The sequence below is a fragment of the Oryzias latipes genome, chromosome 4 (assembly GCF_002234675.1).
Source record: "Oryzias latipes chromosome 4, ASM223467v1".
Classification (NCBI taxonomy): Eukaryota; Metazoa; Chordata; class Actinopteri; order Beloniformes; family Adrianichthyidae; genus Oryzias; species Oryzias latipes.
Window position 1 is genome coordinate 28,475,785 of NC_019862.2, and position 18,761 is coordinate 28,494,545.

The window sequence follows — 18,761 nt, forward strand, 5'->3', positions numbered from 1 at the left end:
CCTTGTTCTGCATAAGATCTGGTTGTAAGCGTACAACTCCCCCTTATACGTTTCATAATGAACCTGGAGTTTTGACTTGCGCCACTTTCGCTCAGCTCTGCGGCACTGTTGTTTCTGTGCCCTGACTAGATCATCGTTCCTCCAGGGAGCTTTCTGTCTATGTTTTCTCAATTTAACCCTTAATAGGGGCAATGGCATCCAGAACATTCAAGATGCCAGAAGTAACAGAATTCAGCATTTCATCAACATTGGCACCAGAGCCGTTTTCAGGGTCTATCATTTCTACAAACTGTGCCCTAGTGCTCTCATTTATATGTCTCCCTTGGACAACTGCAGGGCCAGGCGGTGGTTTGGGAGCAACAGACAGGTCAAAAAAGATGCTCTTCTGCAGACCTCCATTGTAACCAATGGTTATTTGAGTTACTGTTGTTTTTTCTATCAGCTGGAACCAGTGACAGTAATGATGACAATCCTGCAGCATCTGGTTGCTTAATGATTTTACCCCCCCCCCCCCCCCCCCAAACACACCACTTCTTTAATCCTCCTCCAGATTTTCTCTACTCCCCCTTTTTCCCTTTCTTCTGTGCCCTTGCCCCTCTGCCCCCAACATCCCTCCTTACTTTCCTCTTTTTTCCATCCAGATGAAAATATAGTCAATATAAATAAGGGTTTTGTAACAAATATACACCTTTTGCGTCTGAAGATCCACAACCCCCTGTTGTAACAGTAAAATATGTCCAACACAAGAGGCCTTCAGCTCCTATCTGTCTGCTCAGCTGACAGAAAGAATGCCATTTCCAGTGTTTTACTTCCAAAGCAACTGATGCACCAATTATGTTTTCTAGGCAAAATAAAAACAGGTGTGGAAAATCCTCTGGTTTCTGAAAGTAACAAAAAAAAAAGAAAAAAACAATTACCGTAAATTCCGGACTACAAAGCGCACCCGATTACAAGCCGCACCCACCCATTTTTACGTGTTTAACTACTTTTATACATACACAAGCCGCGTCAGAGTACAAGCCGCGCATATGTTAGGCGATATTGTCATCCTGACAGATCACGGCCAGCATCCCAGAGTGAGTGCAGTTCATTAGTACGTTGTGGGTGTAGCCAGCTTTGCCTCTGGCTCATGCATTTGAGTGTATCGACATCTGTCAAACAGCATGGACCTGTATTCTGTTCACAAGTTCCTCAGTTATGGTGTTTTTATTTCATTCTTTTTTTTTTTTTACTTATTGACAATCTAGGTATCATACATAAAATTACAAACAGTAACCATATAATCAACATTACATCCCTCAGTTATGATGAGGAAATTTACATCCGCGATTCCACATTTCCCATGAGTCTTAGGGGCTAAAGGCGGGGCCAACGCCCGGCTCGCCATACTGTTGTATGTGTTTAAGAATGAGCAAGTATCAGCAGTGCATGGAGGGGGGGAACGGGTAAAGCTCTCCTTCCGCTTGTGTCGCGGCAGCGTTATGGGAGTAACAGGACTGGTTAAAAAACACACCGGTAAAATAAAGCAGCGACGACTGAAAAGCGCGCGCCTCAGCGCGATACGCGCGCCTCAGTGCGGCGCGTGCGTCAGAATTCAGAAGCCTCTGCACTCCGCGGACGCCTCTGCGCTCCGCTCCCGCCCCGCGCGCTCCTTGTCTCCCCTTACTATCTACTCCGACACCTCTGGCCAGGGCAGCTTCAAGGAGGAGGACTTCGTCCCCATTGCGCCGGTGGACCGAGCAAATCGTGTCTGTGCAAAGCAATCGGACTTAATACTGTACGTTTTGTGTATGAGGGGCGGATGCGTTGTTACGTGTGGGAGCCATCAGACTGCCATCGGCCCCGCAGCTCTATAAGAGCAGCAGGAGGAGAAGATGTCTCCAACTCACACGGAGGCTGTGAGCTTTTCAAAGCAAAATTCCGCTTTTACGGTTTCCTTAGAAACCGTAAATGGAGTGTAAATTCACTCCATGCGCTGTTCTCTCCGTCACGCAGCAAACCGGCTTTTCCAAACCCGTTGGTGACGGTGGACTTTTTTACGCTGCTTTTAACGATTGCTTTTAACTTGAAAGCTTCATCATATTGTAGCGGCGATCACGTGCACGTTGGGTCTAATGGCCCCAAAGGATTCTGGGATACGGCCGGGCATGCGTGTTTCGTTTTGTTGAACCATGACTGAAGTGTCTAAGACCTAAAGTCAAGTCCATGCTGTTTGGCTGCCAAGAGGTGTGTTGAAAAGAAATGCCTTGTGCTTGGAGTTGGATAGAGAGTTCAAACTATTCACTGAGTTCGAAAGTACGTACACGGCGGCCGCCAATTAAATCCATAAATTAGCCGCGTCACTGAAAAAGCCGCAGGGCTGTAAGCGCAGGAAAAAAGTAGCGGCTTGTAGTCCGGAAATTACGGTACTTCTTTTTTAGGTAGCAGTTATCTTGATTGCTGTTTAAATCACATTTTCCATCATTACTTTTCCAGTGTTTGACACACAGTCTTGCTCCTTACCCCAATAAAGCGATGCAGCTAGCTTCCCTAGCATGCAAAACTATCATAGCCGCCAGAGTCATCCATCTTGACCCTTCCTGCTCATAAAATAGATTCCTATATTGATTAGAAATGGCAGTTAGTCCATTAGCTCCACAGGGTTTCCAAGCTCCAAACAGATCTCCCGGCAGATTATGAGCCTTAATCTGACAACGTCCGGCTTGGTTATGGATCAAGATTTAAACCAAGCAGGTTCTTGGCACACAGCAAAAGAAAAGCCTCACAACTGAAGACAGGCATGCTAAACTGTCTCACCACTGACGGTGTCTGGAGGCTGCTGAGAGATCTGGCCTTGATCAAAGACAGGTTGCCGAGGAGATGACAGACACTCCTGGCTGGGAGTGGATGCTTGGAGTTACCCGCCTTTTGGCCAAAATACTGTTGAAATCTGATTTGATGTATACTTTGATACTGTGCAACTGGTTGTCTGCAGAAACTTGCCTTCCCAAATAATCGTAACAAATAGTGCAGACATGTGGAATCAGACACGGAGCATCTGAGGAAACGCCCAATTAAACCGTGAAGGATCATATTTATGGCAATGATTCAGTGACATGATGATTTATTGGATTCAATTTTTAAAATATTTGTTTTTATTCAATACCTAAATCTTATACATGGTTTTCATTCCTAATCTGCTTTCCAGGGCTCGACATACTCACATTATTTATAAATGTCTTTATTTTGGGAATTTTTATTGTCTGAGTTTGGATCTCTTTGGAGCAATGCTGCACAAATCTGTGTTGCCACAAACAATGTGCTCAGTGAGCCTCGACTTGGAGAAAAAAAAATGACTCCAATAGAACAAACTGTAAAAATAAAAATTTTCAGGCATAAATCAAAGACGTAAAAATGTACCTGAGTTTGGGGGGGGGGTTTGTTTGACCCGTAAGGTTAGGGTTTTTTTGTGTCACACACACAGCACTCATCTGGGTTGGATGTGTTCCTAAAGGGGGTTTGTGTTACTGTGTGAGTGAGTTTGAATTTGTGTTTTTTTCTTGCGTTTGTGAGAATGTGAGTGGAGGCTTTGTAACGTAACACCCGAGGTGTCAGAGGGACGCAGTGGGGCGATGCAGAGGAGGATGGGGGCCCGGAGAGGAGGTGTTCCTGCATTGTTGTACTGTTGTTGAAACTGTCGCTCTGAGTTTGAGCTTCTCATACTCACGATTATTCTCGGGAATTTACAGCAGGCTGGGTTGCAGGGGGTTGGGGGGGGGGGGGTTGCAGTGTACTTTTCAGCAAAAAGAGTGAGGAGAAGCGGGGTTTCATGTGCACCCTCACGGGTCCACTAATCTCCACGCTGGTTTGTTTGGAAGTGAACGGAGAGGAGGAAGAGGGAGACGCGCCATTGGAGGATGGATGCAAACTTGCATTCTTGCTTTACGGCCTCTGAGAGGGTTTCTCCTGGCAAACGTCCACCGCCTGCTTGTCCTCTGTGATCCAGCAGAGCTGATGTCAGCACGTTCGTCTTCATTCGCCAACACTGCTGCAAGTTAGTGGTGCATCATGGGAGCTGAAATGCTGTTATTTTGAGCCAGCTGCATGGTCTCAAACAAGGTGGAATGTGGATTCTGGGATCTCTTTTACCACAGAATAGAAAGAATAAACTTAGACACTGTTTGCATGAGTGGCTGTTTTGAGGATACAGTTTGGAAAAGGAAGAATGCAGGCCTGAACATTTAAACATTTTTCTTTCTGTAGAAAAAAGGCTTTATTCTAAAAAAAACAACTGTATTTTTCCTGGAAACCAGGGCCTTTTGCAGCTTCTGAATGAACTGGAGTGAATAAAAGCAGGGGTCTGCAACCTGAAGCTCTTGAGCCACATGCGGCTCCTTTATCCCTCCATTGTTGCTCTTTGGCTTTCATAAAACATGCTAATCATTTGTATAAATAATGGCTTTTTTGCTTTGATTAAAGTGCCACTCCGATCATATTTGTAAATATTTATTATATATATTTATTGTATATATTTATTATATATACAAATATTTATAATATAGAATATATATAAATATTATATATATTTATATATATTTGTACATATTTCTTCTCCATATTTATATGGAGAAGAAAAAGAATTTCTCTGTTGCTGAAAAGCCTGAAATAGTTAAATGACTTGGACAAGGTATGAAAGCCTTGGATATTTCACAAAAACTTAAGCGTGATCATTGTACTATTAAGAAATTTGTTGCTGATTCACACACACACACACACACACACACACACACAGGGGTTGGTGCAGATAAAGGCAGAATGAGGAAGGTTTCTGCCAGACAAATACATCCAATTAAGAGAGCAGCTGATTAAATCAAAATGTAAAAGCAGGAAGCACATCTTAGAAGCTGCTGGCGTCTCTGGAGTCTCACCAACATTAAGGTGTAGGATCCTCCAGAGGCTTGCAGTTTGATGTAAACCTATTCAGGTCCCCCCATAGAACACTCACAAGCAGAAATGACTGCAGTGGGCCCAGACATACATGAAAACTCATTTGTGAACAGTCTTGTTCACTAATGAGTGTGTTGCAACCCTGAATGGTCCAGATGGATGTAGTAGTGGATGGTTGTCCCAACAAGGCTCCCACGTCAGTAAGAGGGTGGCGGAGTCATGCTTTTGGCCGGAATCATAGGGAGGGAGCTGGTCGGCCCCTCTAGGGTCCCTGAAGGTGTAAAATGACCTCTGAAAAGTAGGTGGAGTTTCTGATTGACCACTTTTCTCCATAGTACAAAAGGAAAAACTGGGCTTTCTGTAAAAAAAAAAAATCTTCATTCATGACAATGCACCATCTCGTGCTGCAAGGAATACCTCTGCATACTTGGCTGCTATAGGCATAAAAGGAGACCAACTGATGGTGTGGCCCCCGTCCTCCCCTGACCTCAACCCTATTGAGAACCTTTGGAGCATCCTCAAGCAAAATGTCTATGAGCGTGGGAGGCAGTTCCCATCCAAACAGCAGCTCTGGGATGCTATTCTGACATCCTGCAAAGAAATACGAGCAGAAACTCTCTAAAAACTCACAAGTTCAATGGATGCAAGAATTGTGAAGCTGCTACAAAATAAGGGGTCCTATGGTAAAGAAGAACATGACCAATAAAGATGTTTTAGATTGGAAAAGCTTTTGATTTCAGTGAAAATGACCTCCTGATGCAGCAAATTCTACAAATGACCATTTCAGTTCTTTAGAATTTTTCAAATGTTGTGGAATTCTGTTATGTGTATTAATGGGAAAAGTGACTTTAAAGGCTTTTATTTTGATAAAAATACAGTTATTTTTAGGACGTTGGTTTAATAACATTTAATGTATACTCTAATACAGGGGTCGGGAACCTTTTTGGCCAAGAGAGCCATAAACGCCACATATTTTGAAATGTAATTTCGAAAGAGCCATACAATAATGTAGTGTCCCTTTCCCACACTGAGGCACGGAGACTTAACCTCTTTTAAGGTTCTTTATTCGGGTTACTGCAGACCGCGACAAACGCCGAACAATTAATTCAGCAACTCCTGAATCTCTCCCGCCGAGACGAGAGCGCGTCTCCCAACTTTATATTCCCCTGCTCCCGCTGCAGCCCTCCCCTTTCCCTTATTCGGCCCATAGCTGAACCCCATTGGTCCAAACTACCTAACAACAGGCTGAGCGACAGAACTGAGAGCCAATCAGCTCTCTGCTTGATGCGGTCAATGAACTCCAGAACTTTTAACGCGGCCCAACAGCCATCCAACTCAGTCCGCGACAATATGTTTAAAACTAAAATACAAGTGAATGTGTGCATTTGATGTAATTTCAACCTTTTTAAAGTACAATAAGTCTGTGGATTCTTTTTAATAACATTGTTATGCTGTTTCTAATAAATGATGAGTATTTCTCGTGGTAGTTTTGCTGATGGTCTAGTCTGGTTTACGTGGTGAGTTTCTGCTTCATGCAGGCGTTGAGACTTTAAACGTGATCTTAGGTTGGTATGAATGTTTTGTAGATGTGAGACAGACTGATCACATGCGGACCTGGAGCCAAACACTCACTCACACGCTGCAGTGAGTGACAGGCAGTGGGTTTTACCTATTTACAATCCCTGCGCGATTCACCTGCTGCCTGTCCCCACAACACCTCAGCCCCACCCTCTGCTTTCTCCCTCACACATCCCGTCCCCGCAACTGCGCGCTCTTTCTCAGAGACGGGAGCGCGCAGTTTTAGGCACGGCAATTCACAGGTTTCCGGGTGGTACAAACTCTGTGAATTAATAGACAATTTTAAACTTATACTAGTGCTGGCGCAGATTTGTCTCTCTAAGCACCGCTACTACTGCGCGCCTCTGCCATCGCATCGCGCACGAGAAGGACTGGTCTAATGAAGAAAAAAAATTTGAATTAAAGATTTGTCTGCGAGCCACATGTGACCATCAAAAGAGCCATATATGGCTCGCGAGCCTTAGGTTCCCGACCCCTGCTCTAATAGTTTGTGACTTGAAAACTATGCAATTAAATTTTGGAATGTGCTGTACATATCCTTAAAGGACACTGTCAGAAGCATGACGGCTGACTTTTCTGTGGATGGTTAAGTCTTTCGTTGCCTTGGACCATGTACATTTTCTTCACCGTTCATAAAAAGGTTTTTAACTTATGACAAATGAACAGAATGTCTTTAAATCGTTTCATTTATTTGCTAGACTCACACAGGGGAGAAGGAGAAGATCTGTCCATACTGCGGACAAAAGTTCGCCAGCAACGGCACGCTGAGAGTCCACATCCGCAGTCATACAGGTCGGTAGCCCTCTACAGCTGAAAGTTTTCATAAAATTATATTTTTGTTTATTTAACTGCACTATGAAGCATGAGAGGAGAACAGATTTCATTAGAATTTGGTTCCAGTTTTTTTGTGCAATATGAATGGTAGACTGTTGATAACAGCTTATGTTTAGTTCCTCTTAACAGTGACATTGGTGACCAAACAGTGACTGATATTGGAACCACAATGCTCAATTTGTTTCTGCATGTCATCATCAACACAGCAGCTCTCATTGCCGGATGCAGTCAGAGTTTATAGGTTCTTTATTGGTCCAACCTCAAAAGTCTGAAATGTCCAGTTCAGTCTACTCCTTTTTTGAGAAAAGTGTGGGTAGAATTTATTAAGCAAGGGCTGCTCAGTGGTGCAGCGGTTAACACTCTCACCTAACAGTGAGAAGGCCTCTGTTTGAATCTCATTTGGGACCTTTCTGTGTGGAGTTTGCATGTTCCACTTGTGCCTGGGTGAGCTTTCTCTGGGCACCCCGATTTCCTCACATAGTCCAAAAACATGCTTGATAGGTTGGTTGGTGTCTCTAAATTGTCCCGTGTGTGAGTGTGTGTGTCATGCAGTAAACTGGCAACCTGTGCACGGTGTACCCTCCCTTCTCCTAGCAATAGCTGGGTTGGCTCCAGCAACCCTGTGACCCTGAAAAGGATCCAGCGGGTTCTGACGATGGTTGGATTTCTTATCCAAAGCTCAAAACTTCTGTCTTTTATTTTCAATTTTTCACCAGGTACTAACTGTGAGGCTCATTTGAAAATCTCAGTCAAGGTGTTTGGCAGTCTATTGATCTGTTTTTGGAAACGTATATTACCCATCCCTCCATTTTCTATCCATTTTCCAACGCTCCTCCGGGACCGGATGAACCCAGATTCCCGCATCCACATGCGCGTCTCCTCGTACGTCCCCAACTCTTACTTGACATCCATTGTAATTGACGCCCCTTATCCAGAGCACTACAGTGCACCTCTCCACCTTCACATACTTGAACTATATAAGAAAAGCATAAACGGGCCCACTGACATCTGACCATCCATTCATTCCAACGTACATTTCAGGCCTAAGTGCTGTGTTTGGTCATGTTGGCCAGCTTGCAGAGGCGGTCAAGAGCACACTTCAGTGAAGTCTGGCACACTTCACACCAGATGTGATCAGTAAATGCAATGGAGTGCAGTTCTCCAGCCATTATATATTGCATTTTGAGTGTTAACCAATCCCAACAGCTTAGTGTGAATCCTAATTGTAGATAAGATCCTGCTCTACAAACAACCAAAAATGGAAAATGTGAAAAACCCTTTTATTTCCGTAAGACTTCCTTTATGTTTTGGAGAGGGCTCCGGATCATTATGGAAGTGCTGACCTGGGATAAGTCCGACTAGAACAGCTGTGGTCCAGCACGGTTTGGTTGGAATTGCCTGGTGTGAAAAGGCCCTCATGTATATGGAGCATTTGAGAGTGATAGGAGGAGTCCAACGTGCCTTCACACTGCGTGCACCAGCCCTCGCACCAACACAGAGAGGGAGCTTTAGATGCTCATTAAAGCGTTCTAAAGTGGAAAGCTACACATTCCTGCGTGTTTCCTTACCAACAGACGGGTGCAGACCTTTGGCACAGACTCTCTCCTGGCTTCACTCCCTCTTTCCCTTTTGGCTTTGTGTCCCTTTGCCTTTTTTATTTCCCTGAAACATCATCTCCACTTTTGCACGTTTTCTGTGTTCAGCGCCTCTACGATGTGAGGCTACAGGCTCACCTGCTGTCCGCCTTTCTCCGTGTCATCTGTTGTAAATACCGCTTAAAGACGTCAGTCAGCCTCATTACGGCTCCATCTCTGCTCACAACAACAATAACAACAACAACAAAAATGTTTTCATCTGCAGCTGCTTGTAAGAATACTCTGTCATGTGTGTGTTGATGGCGTTCGGTTAACAAGCCCACCACCACGCTCTATCAACAACTCCCTTTGTGTCCGTGCACGTTGTGTTTGTGTACATGCGTATGTGTGAAGGACAAACCAACAGAGAGGAGAATGTATAGCAGTGTGGTCTGTGGGCCAGTTGGATTGTATTTATATGGAATAAACAAAAGAGAGGAATGCTGGGGGAGGGGTGGGAGCCGAAGAGACACCTTAAAGAAAGAAAGGCGCAAACTCTGGCTGGATGCTACAAGAAAGCATCCAGCCAGATGACCTCTGACCCTGGCTGGCTGTAAATCTGTCCTCTCGTTCTACAGAGTTTTTTTCTTATGTTGTTTATTTGTTGTTTTGTGTGTGTGTGTGTGTGTGTGTGTGTGTGTGTGTGGAATAATAGGCCCAGATGAAACATGGGAGTCATTTGCTGAGGAAAATAAACCGGAAATGTTGTTTTATCAGAACATAAGTAAAATTTATTATGTTTGCATTAATGTGTATTTGTAAAAAATATGCATTCCTTCTTTCTGTTGATTTTTTTCCTAGATTTAAAACATGTGTTGCTGCTCTTCAAAAGTTAAACCATTGAGGCTCTGAAGATGTATAAACTACACAACAACCCTCATGAAGTGATACAGATGCGAAAGTTTTTTTTTTTTTGAAAGACTTTTCTCTGATGAAAAGTCTAATTTATAGTATTTTTAACAAGTTCTTGTGGCATTTTTCTGTTGATGGAGAACATAGATTAACCTCTAAAATTGCATTTCTGAGTATTTCTTTATTCACATTTTTGTGAATCTGGAGCAGACGAGAGCATGGTGTTTTAAAAATGATTGTATTTGTTTCATAGAAAAAAAAACTGGGCAGTCCACAAGCTCCCTGCTCTGCTCCATTCTGATGCATCTGTTTGCAGACAAACAGATCCATGAACGTCTTTGTTTTCCTCGCCTGAGCTAGAATCTGGATCTAAACTGTACAGCTTGATAGCTCCAATGCTGCTCGCCATTTTTGTTGCACCGATGTTGGCTCGTGTGTGTGACGGGCTGTAAGCTAGTGGGAGAGACTGTAAACAGAGAGCTCTCAGCAATGGGAATGGTACAGGGTGGCTCTGTAGCAGCGTTCCTGTCCACAAGTTAGAGACAAATTTCTGATAAACTGCCTCTCTGCAGAAACTATGTCGCTAAAAAAAATGATACAGGTTTATTGATTTTGGCAAAAACTGCATAATCATAGTTAAAAGACCACTGGGAATGGTTTTAAGACAGACTGTCATTGAGTGTCTGAGAGACAGCTTATGTCTCTGATTTACCATGATCCCTTATCAAAGGTGCATTGATGTCTGTGCTTGTTGTTTGTTTGGGATTTGCAGAAGTTGATTTAAGGATGACTGCACACCTGAAAACAAGCGCAAACAGCAGGATTTACAGTAAATGAGGATTCAGTGCTGTGCATTTTGCATTGAGGAGTTTAGACGGATAGATTCCATATGCAACCCAGTGGAAATAAAGATAGTTGTAGAAAATCAGAGAATCGCCTCAAAAGAACAACTGCAACCATTGGTGCATCAAATTAGGCCAGTTTCCATTTGCCTTATGATGTGCTAACTAAGGATTCAAACCGATTCATGTTTGATAAATCGCAGTATAGATGCTATATTGTTCCACTCCTCCCAATTTTTTGCACCTTCACATGGTATGTTTTGTAAGTCAAATAAGCTAAATGGACTGTGTGCATTATCTTTTTTTCATCCTCACTGCGTACATCTAGTAACTCAAATATACAACACATTTTTGTGAGTGTGACCAAGTTTAGACAGGTTTTTACACAGGCCAAAATGATCTGTCCTGTTGATTACCCAGATCAGATGTGTTTTGCCTATCAGATCCTGGAATCACCTGATCCAGGATAACCAGGACGAGGACAAACAAGATGGTGGATCTCCAGGACCAGAGATAGGCAGCCGCACTCCTGACTCTAGCAGCATCACTAAAACACTAGACGTGTCTTTTGACTTTCCTTACACCTTTCACAACTATTTTTCAACATCTTCGAATGAAGGGATGTAAACTTGGTTTGTGAGTGATGGATCAACAATTACTATGAAAGCTGCACGTCAGATGGAAGGAACAGATTTATGCTCTTTATGTACAGAAACCAATTGAGGTAAAAGCTGGTAGGAGCAGAGAAGCTGGAATGATGTCAAGAAAGCTTGAAGCTTTACCTTATCTGTTATATCACAAATGCTTCCAAGACTACAGAAGTCATCTTTATGCATATAGATAATCCTTTAAATGTTAGAAGTTGTTAAAATTTTACTTTTAAATAAATAAAATGAAAAGATCCCCAAAGAAGGCCACCAACCGAGACAAAGCTCTTTAAGGCTGCAGCTTCTCAGGAAAGCTTGATCTTGTTTGTCTTCCTGCTTCACAGGAACAAGTCAGCTTTGATTATTTACCTGCTAAAAAGAGAAGACTTTGTAAAGATTCCCTGGAGATTCCCTTTCTTCGGGTCATTTTACCTCAAAAACTAGAGATCTTTATGAGCAAGTCGGCAGGTAATGAAGACAAAGCGTGAAAGAGATCACATTTGAGAGAAACTCAACAAGGCGGTGTGGAGCGTGAGGACATGCATGTCGTGTCTGTTTGGGTTTTATGTGGCTTGGGTTTCTCTGGGTTAGATCATCATGTTGAGAAACTTACTTCAGTGCCACCGTGCTGGTTAAGGTTTAGTCATAAAACAGCTTTTAAGAGATCACAGACAACACATAAAAAGGGGAGCTTTCAAGAAGCTGGACAAGGATGTGATGAAACTCAGCAGTCATGATGGATGTTTTTAACATTTTCTAGATGATTCTTTTTGGGCTGCATGATGGAGAAGGTACCTCTGTCTTCACGTCGCAGTACAGTGAAAGCAGATTTTCCCACTTTGTGTGCCACCCTGTGATTAACCATCATAGGGGCATGACAGGATTCTCGTCAAAGGAAATTTTGACAGAATCCAGTGACATCATACTGACATCATGGGACATGGCAGGTTGGCAGCATTGAGTTGGGTTTCCCCACGTGCTGTTACACCACACTGCCATTCCGATGCTTGGAAACATTAAGCCTCGTGGTGCTTTTTTTCCACCAGCAGTGATGCCAGCAGGTCTTTACTGTTGTGAAGTGTAAAAACTCCTGAAAAAACATAACTGTGAAAAAAAAATAGTAGACATTCTGGGTTATCCAGATTCCCAACCAGCTGTGTTCAATTTAAATAAAATTTCTTGATGTGCAGCATTGTCTCTTTAAAATTTCTGACAAATTTCTAGTCTTTTTTTTAATTTATCGTATAAGTAAATAAACATAATGGAATTCAATATCTCTCATGCAAATGCACCCTGGCTGAAATTTGGAAGAATGCACATCCATGCAAGTTCAAAGAATAGTTCAAAGACAATATAATCATGTAAAATATCCAATGTCAGGCTTACTTCTATAACACAATACATTAACCAAGTTATTCAAAGTACTTTAGAGAAAACAAGGTAAATTGCAAGTAAGGTGACAACAATTACATATAAAGTCACAGAGTTCTGATGACAGACTTTTACCTCTCACATACCGATATAATTTTTTGTTTTTGGAGTTGAACATAGTCAGAGTAACTAACTAACATCATCAGGAAAACTGATCCAGATTTAAGCTTGGAAGATATGGAAAAATCAAATGAACAGAACATGAAAGTTAACATTTTGAGGGCAACAGCTGCCACAGGATTTGCTGGGTTTCTCTATTTCTTTATGCATGTTGTGACACCTCACATGATTTTGAAATTGACAAAAATCCTTTAGAGAATAACACTTTTCATAAAATAGTCGGATACTTAACCGTCTCAGACTCATCTCAACTCCGTCTCAAATTGTTCTTGGTTTGGTTTCAGTGTGAAATGAGAGGAAATGTGAAGCTTTTTGAACAGAAACTGTGACAGACTGGAAACAAAAATCAGACATTAAGGCATGTGACCCGGGGGCGTGGTGCTGCCAGGGCCTAGATGCTTAATGTGGAGAACACTGTGGGCAGAACTGTCAGCTGAACTGATTATCAGTGATTAACTTTAACCATATAAAGTCCACTACATCAAAAATTTGACAGAAATAAAAAAATAGAATAAAAAGAAATAAGATGTTTTATAAACCCTCTGATGAAGTCCAAAAAAAACCTTGCAAAATAGTATTATTTTTTAAATATAGAAAGTATCAATTATAAAACATTTTGTGATTTGGTAAGTTTTTTGTTTTTTTGCTCACAACAATATTAGTTTAAGGAGCAAAAATATTAAATGAGTATTCAGGGGAAAAAAAGAAAACTATTTACCTACTGTCTCAAATTTGATACACAGCATTGTGAAATAATGTAATAATTAATTATCAGCAATTAGCATCAATTCAATACAGAAGGGAGTCATTTAAAAATGAATGAGAATAGTTTAGTTATTATCACTGATTTTATTTTAGCCTTTTTGTCCCCCACCAAAAGTGTTTTTGAGATTTCATGGACGCAGTCATTTTGAAATGAGGAGGAAAAGTCTGTCTACTGCCCCTAGTGGAGTGATGATGAACTACAGGGGAGAAAACATGGACACCTATTGTATGCAATAGGTTTTCAAGGAAAGTTTAGATCAAGCTAATGAGATAGGGGTCTCAGAAATCCGTGTGACAAATATGATACAGTTGTTTATTTAGGGCTAAAGCAAAGGCGTTGTGTTTGTTTAAAAAGAATAAAAATCCCATGCCCCCCCCTGCAAAGAAGAAAATATGACAGTATGAGTTGGCTGCTGCTATGTGCAGGCAGCAGATTTGTTCAAGTGAAAGATGTCTGTTTTTACTAAGGTTGGATTCCGTACAGTGTGAATCGCTCAAACACAGAGCAGCCAAAGTTTGAGCAGTCAATCAAGCGAAGAGTTGGTGGTTGGTTCCTGGCTCCCACAGTCACAAGTCAAAGACAGTGAACCCTTAAATGGGTCCCTACAGGTATGTGAGTATTGGTGTGAGCAGGTGGGGAGATTAGAAAAAGTCCTTTGAGCACCAGTTTAGGTAGAAAAGCTTTATGTGTAGTCCATCAACCATTAAAGCTCATATTTAATTAAAAAAATACTTTAATTGTTGTTTTATGCCCACCTGTTTCAGCGGTTAACTGAATTGGGATTCCGTTTCATAGTCTTAAAAGTCTTAAAAGGTGTGCGTGTGAAATGAGAAGCAGTTTGGTGTTTCCAAAAAGAATTGACTTTGATTTTTCAAATTTTCTTTCAATTTTGGTTTGACTTACTTCAAGTTGTCCTGACCTTTAGGAGACCAGCCCGAGGGGATCAGCTGGTGGAGTTCAGGGCTGCAGCTTTCTGTCCTCTCATCTGTCACGGGAGTTGCTGCTCAACAGCACTGTCTCTTTTTCATACTTTTTATGTTTGTGACCGGGGTCTGGACGTCATGCAGAAGAGTTTAGGAGCCAGATTCATGCTTTTGTAATATATACAGTGTGCAGCTTAGCATAGTCTTTCTGAAATGTGTATGGCCCCTCGTGAAAAACATGAATAGGAACATATGCAGCTTTAAAACCTTCCCATGCCTTTTAGCATTTATGTTTCACTTCCAGATGTGCAAAATGCGGATTCCATAGGTACTAATGTAACGCCCACACTGTCATGCAGGTGTTTATACTGAACACCCATAGCAAGTCCAACGGTTTCTCTCCTCTTTGGTTCTGAGCACATGGCATCCGTGGTTGGAAAAAAGAACCGTCGATTTTCATGCGACCACAAGGCCGTTTTTAACTTTGAGCCAATCCCTTTTAAATGAGCTTTGGCTCAGAGAAGACGGCAGCAATTTTGGATCCTGTTCACATGCAGCTTCTTCTTTGCATGATGAAATTTTAAGCTGCATTTGGATGCATGGGGATCTGTGGTCCTGAAATGGGATTTCTGGAAGTGTTCTTGAGTCCATGGACTCATTTACATTTGTTTGTCTTTCGTTTGCTGCATGAGAAGCTAAACCAAATCAGTTTAAACCAAAGCAGAAAAGCTAAAAGGCATTCTCACTCGTGCTGGCCAGCCGGTGATAATTATTATCTAACCAGAATTCTGTTATGCGTACAAGTTTATACAGACTGTCTGGATTTCCTCAGATGGGTGACATTGGTTCCCTGACATTTACTGCGATATGAGCACAATGAAGGCAGAGGTTTGAGCTGCTGTAGTGCTCTACATGTAGCTCTTTAACATGAGGAAATTATTGCCATGTGAGTTTTTTGACATTTTTGTATAATTACTGGAGTAGCTCTGCAGGAAAGCTACTATTCTGAGTGCCTTTCCTGCTGCCTGCTTTATGTTGGATTTTTGTGGGCGATTTTGTTCTGCAGCACAAGTGAAGAAAGCTTTGTCCTTCATCTACATGTTTGTTTTTCCAGTAAGACAACAAAGGATGCAATAAAAAAAAAAGGCATAATTTTTGTTCTCTTTGACCGGCAGGTACAGCACTCATCGCCGTCATTTGTTCCATATGAGATAAAAGTTGGACTTTGCTGAGTAGCTGACCTCAAACTGACTTCTGGCAGAACTCTGGAATCACTGAACCTATTTATGTACACATGACTTTGTTTGTCTTGACTGCGGTCATGGTTACAATCTTGTAAAGCAAAATCACCTTGTACTGGCTTGTTGCTCTTTTCTTTGAAGGAAACGATGCAGCCGTGACAAGTTCTGACATTTTGGGGGCAGAGATGCTGGATGGAGGATCAGTTGGTGTCTGTGGTTTGTGTGGCGGAGCTTGGTCATTGACCTGATGGCAGCTCTAAATCAGTTCCTTGTGGAAGGAACGGAAGGAAGGAATGGACAGGTCAAGTGTAAAACTTTTTGGGCGTTCCTTGAGCTCGTCAACGGTGGTTCCTTATCATCTTCAGCACACCCATATCACATTACTTGCGTGGCCCCTGTTGGCATGCAGCACAGGGTGGAGAAAAAGACGGTGTCTGGAGGAAGCCGGGAATTAATTTCTGACGGACAGCGCTAATGTTTTTCAGGCCGGAGCCCCCGAAGCTACAAAGAGCTCTCCGTAACACGAACGCTGGGCGGCAGGCAGAGCGGCGAAGCCAGCCATCTGCTAACCAGACACATGGCCGTATGCGCACACAAATACAACACACAAGGGGTGCCAAACGGATCGATTAGCAGTCTAGGAGTGTGAGGGCCGCAGCAGGGGGTGGGGGAGACGCCCAGGGTCAAAAAGACGGTGTACTGTTTCAGCACATGCTAAATCAGTTACCATCTCCACACACATAAAGCCCCGACTCAGTGCCGCAGCCATTCCTCGTAATCCCCAAACAATCTGGCTCAATCTAGAGTATAAGTGGGGGTTTCTGGTTACTGTGACACTCAGCAGAGCAGACACTCGACATGTCACACCGAAACCCATCTCGGAGGAATGTTGCCTTTTAATTTTCCAAACCAACATTTGTTTATTTCCTGTTTCACGAGTCCTTTTACTCCAAGTGGGAGGAAAAGTCTTAATTTTTGTGGCTTGGAAAACCTTGAATGCCATCCTTTTTCCTGCGTTTTCCAGATGAGACCCATGTGTTTCTGAACTCTAGAAGGTTAAGTGGGTGAATTGGTGGGTTGTGATCCTCTGTGTTACAGGGTGTGGTTGTCCACGCTCTGCATTGGGTGACGGTACCCAGCTCCATGAGAGCCAAATCCTCCCCAGCGTAGCGCCTCGCTGCTGTTAGCACACTAATGCCTTCCCCAGGACTCCTCAAGGCCGGAGTCCCAACCCGATACCACACGTGTTACATAAGACACAGGTTTGCTCTCGTGTTTCTCAAAACACATCTGGGATTTAAATTTTCTGATTTGTCAACAAAATCCCCCCAAGGGGCTGATATTTGTCAAACTACTTGGGGGTGTTGGAACACAGTGGTGAGTTAGGCTCATAGATGCATTCTGTGTGTTCAGGCCACATATATAACCTTTTCCACACACACATTTTATGACTCCTGAGTCTCCTCCAGGCTCATCTGAGGCCTCTTGTGCTGGGGGGGGGGGTTGTTTGGGCTTGGATTTGAAGATTTACGGGCCCTCCGTACATTGGCTGCTGTCGCTTTTTTTTTGACAGACATAAGCCACACTTCATGCAAATGCAAATATTTTAGAGCAACGGCCAAAGTAACCTTTGACTAAAAAGAAAATATCAAATAAACATTAATTGTTGACTTTGATTGAGCCTTTGGCTCTTTTAATTGATACAAGAAACAGATGAGAAATGATTGTTTATCACAACTGTGAGATAATATCACTCCCCCGGTGTATTCCCAGAATGCATTTTCTCAGTTAATGAGCATCTTTGCATTTTTAATCCCATCGAAACAGAGCTAATTAGCCATAGTACGTAAAGGAGCACATCTCCCCGATCAATAAAGTATCTTGCTTACCTGTTCATCATTACTCCACATTCGGGTGGAGATTATCACATGAAAGATTTCTGGTTTTGTCACCTAGAAGTAGGATTTCGCAAGAAAAACCTGAGGGTATAAACAAGATACAATTTTTCTTTACAACAGGTAAAGAGTTCCATGTTGGTGCTGGTGTGTTTGGCTTCCAGTCAGTCTTTTCACACTTTGTGTTTTCATTTGCACATTTTTATGCAGACACTGTCAAATCTCTGCTAATGTGTGACTACCCATCTTCTGTTCTTTCCCCGTTCATAGGAAATAACGCACTGTCTTCAAACTACCGTAACTCGTCGACCCTGTATGCAATTACTGTAAATGATTGTGTTATCGGTAAACTTGGTACTAAAGTGTTACATAATGGCACAAAGCTGGAAAAATGTAGGACATAGTGTCTGCAGAACTGCAGGAGTTCTCTACTAGTAGCTTACAGCCCCTTACAATCCCAACACACGATAAAGAGTTTCGGTACTTCAGAGAACATCAACACTAGAACTACAGCTTCAGTGATAAAGGGTTAAGCTTGTAGCTCTTTGTCACAATTGCTTGCCGCATCTACTGTTTTCAACCTTGTGTGTTTTTCTGCCATTTAGAGCAATGCGTAACGTTACTTTCCACTGTTTTTTTTTTTTTTTTTTTTTTTTTTTTTTTTTTTTTTTAACTTGTCCTGTCCAACAGCTAGGCAAACAGATGAGAGCTGAGGGCCTCTTTCCACTGTTTAGCCTCAGTGCTGCTGTGCGAGGCTGTAACGGAGGCAAAACAAGTGCAGTGAGAACGCCAAACTTCCTAATAAAGCAGCTGTCACTCAGCTGATCCTGTGATGCCAGCCTGCTGTGTGGACGTTCTCACCGATCTGCTGCTGTGCTCTTCATTGTTTCCTGCAGGAAACATTGAAAGGGAAGAGCAGCACACAAGGTCGTCTTTTTCTGACAGTAGAGCATAAGTGCGGAGAAAAGCGCTCTCACATTTCAGCTGAAGTAGACACTGCAAAGTTCTTTTTTGGCCTTTAGACTTTTTTTCCTACCTGGTCAGACTGAAATCTACCTGACTGTGGCAAATT

At 42.5% G+C, this 18,761-nt stretch overlaps 1 protein-coding gene across 1 annotated transcript in view; it reads left to right on the forward strand.

Annotated features, from left to right (window-relative positions):
- Window positions 1–18,761, forward strand: part of prdm5 (PR/SET domain 5) — a 62,338-nt gene that overhangs the window by 32,486 nt on the left and 11,091 nt on the right. The window contains exon 13 of the mRNA XM_004068394.4: window positions 7,203–7,296. Within this exon, the coding sequence (XP_004068442.1) occupies window positions 7,203–7,296 (94 nt within the window). The remainder of the gene's footprint in view (window positions 1–7,202; window positions 7,297–18,761) is intronic.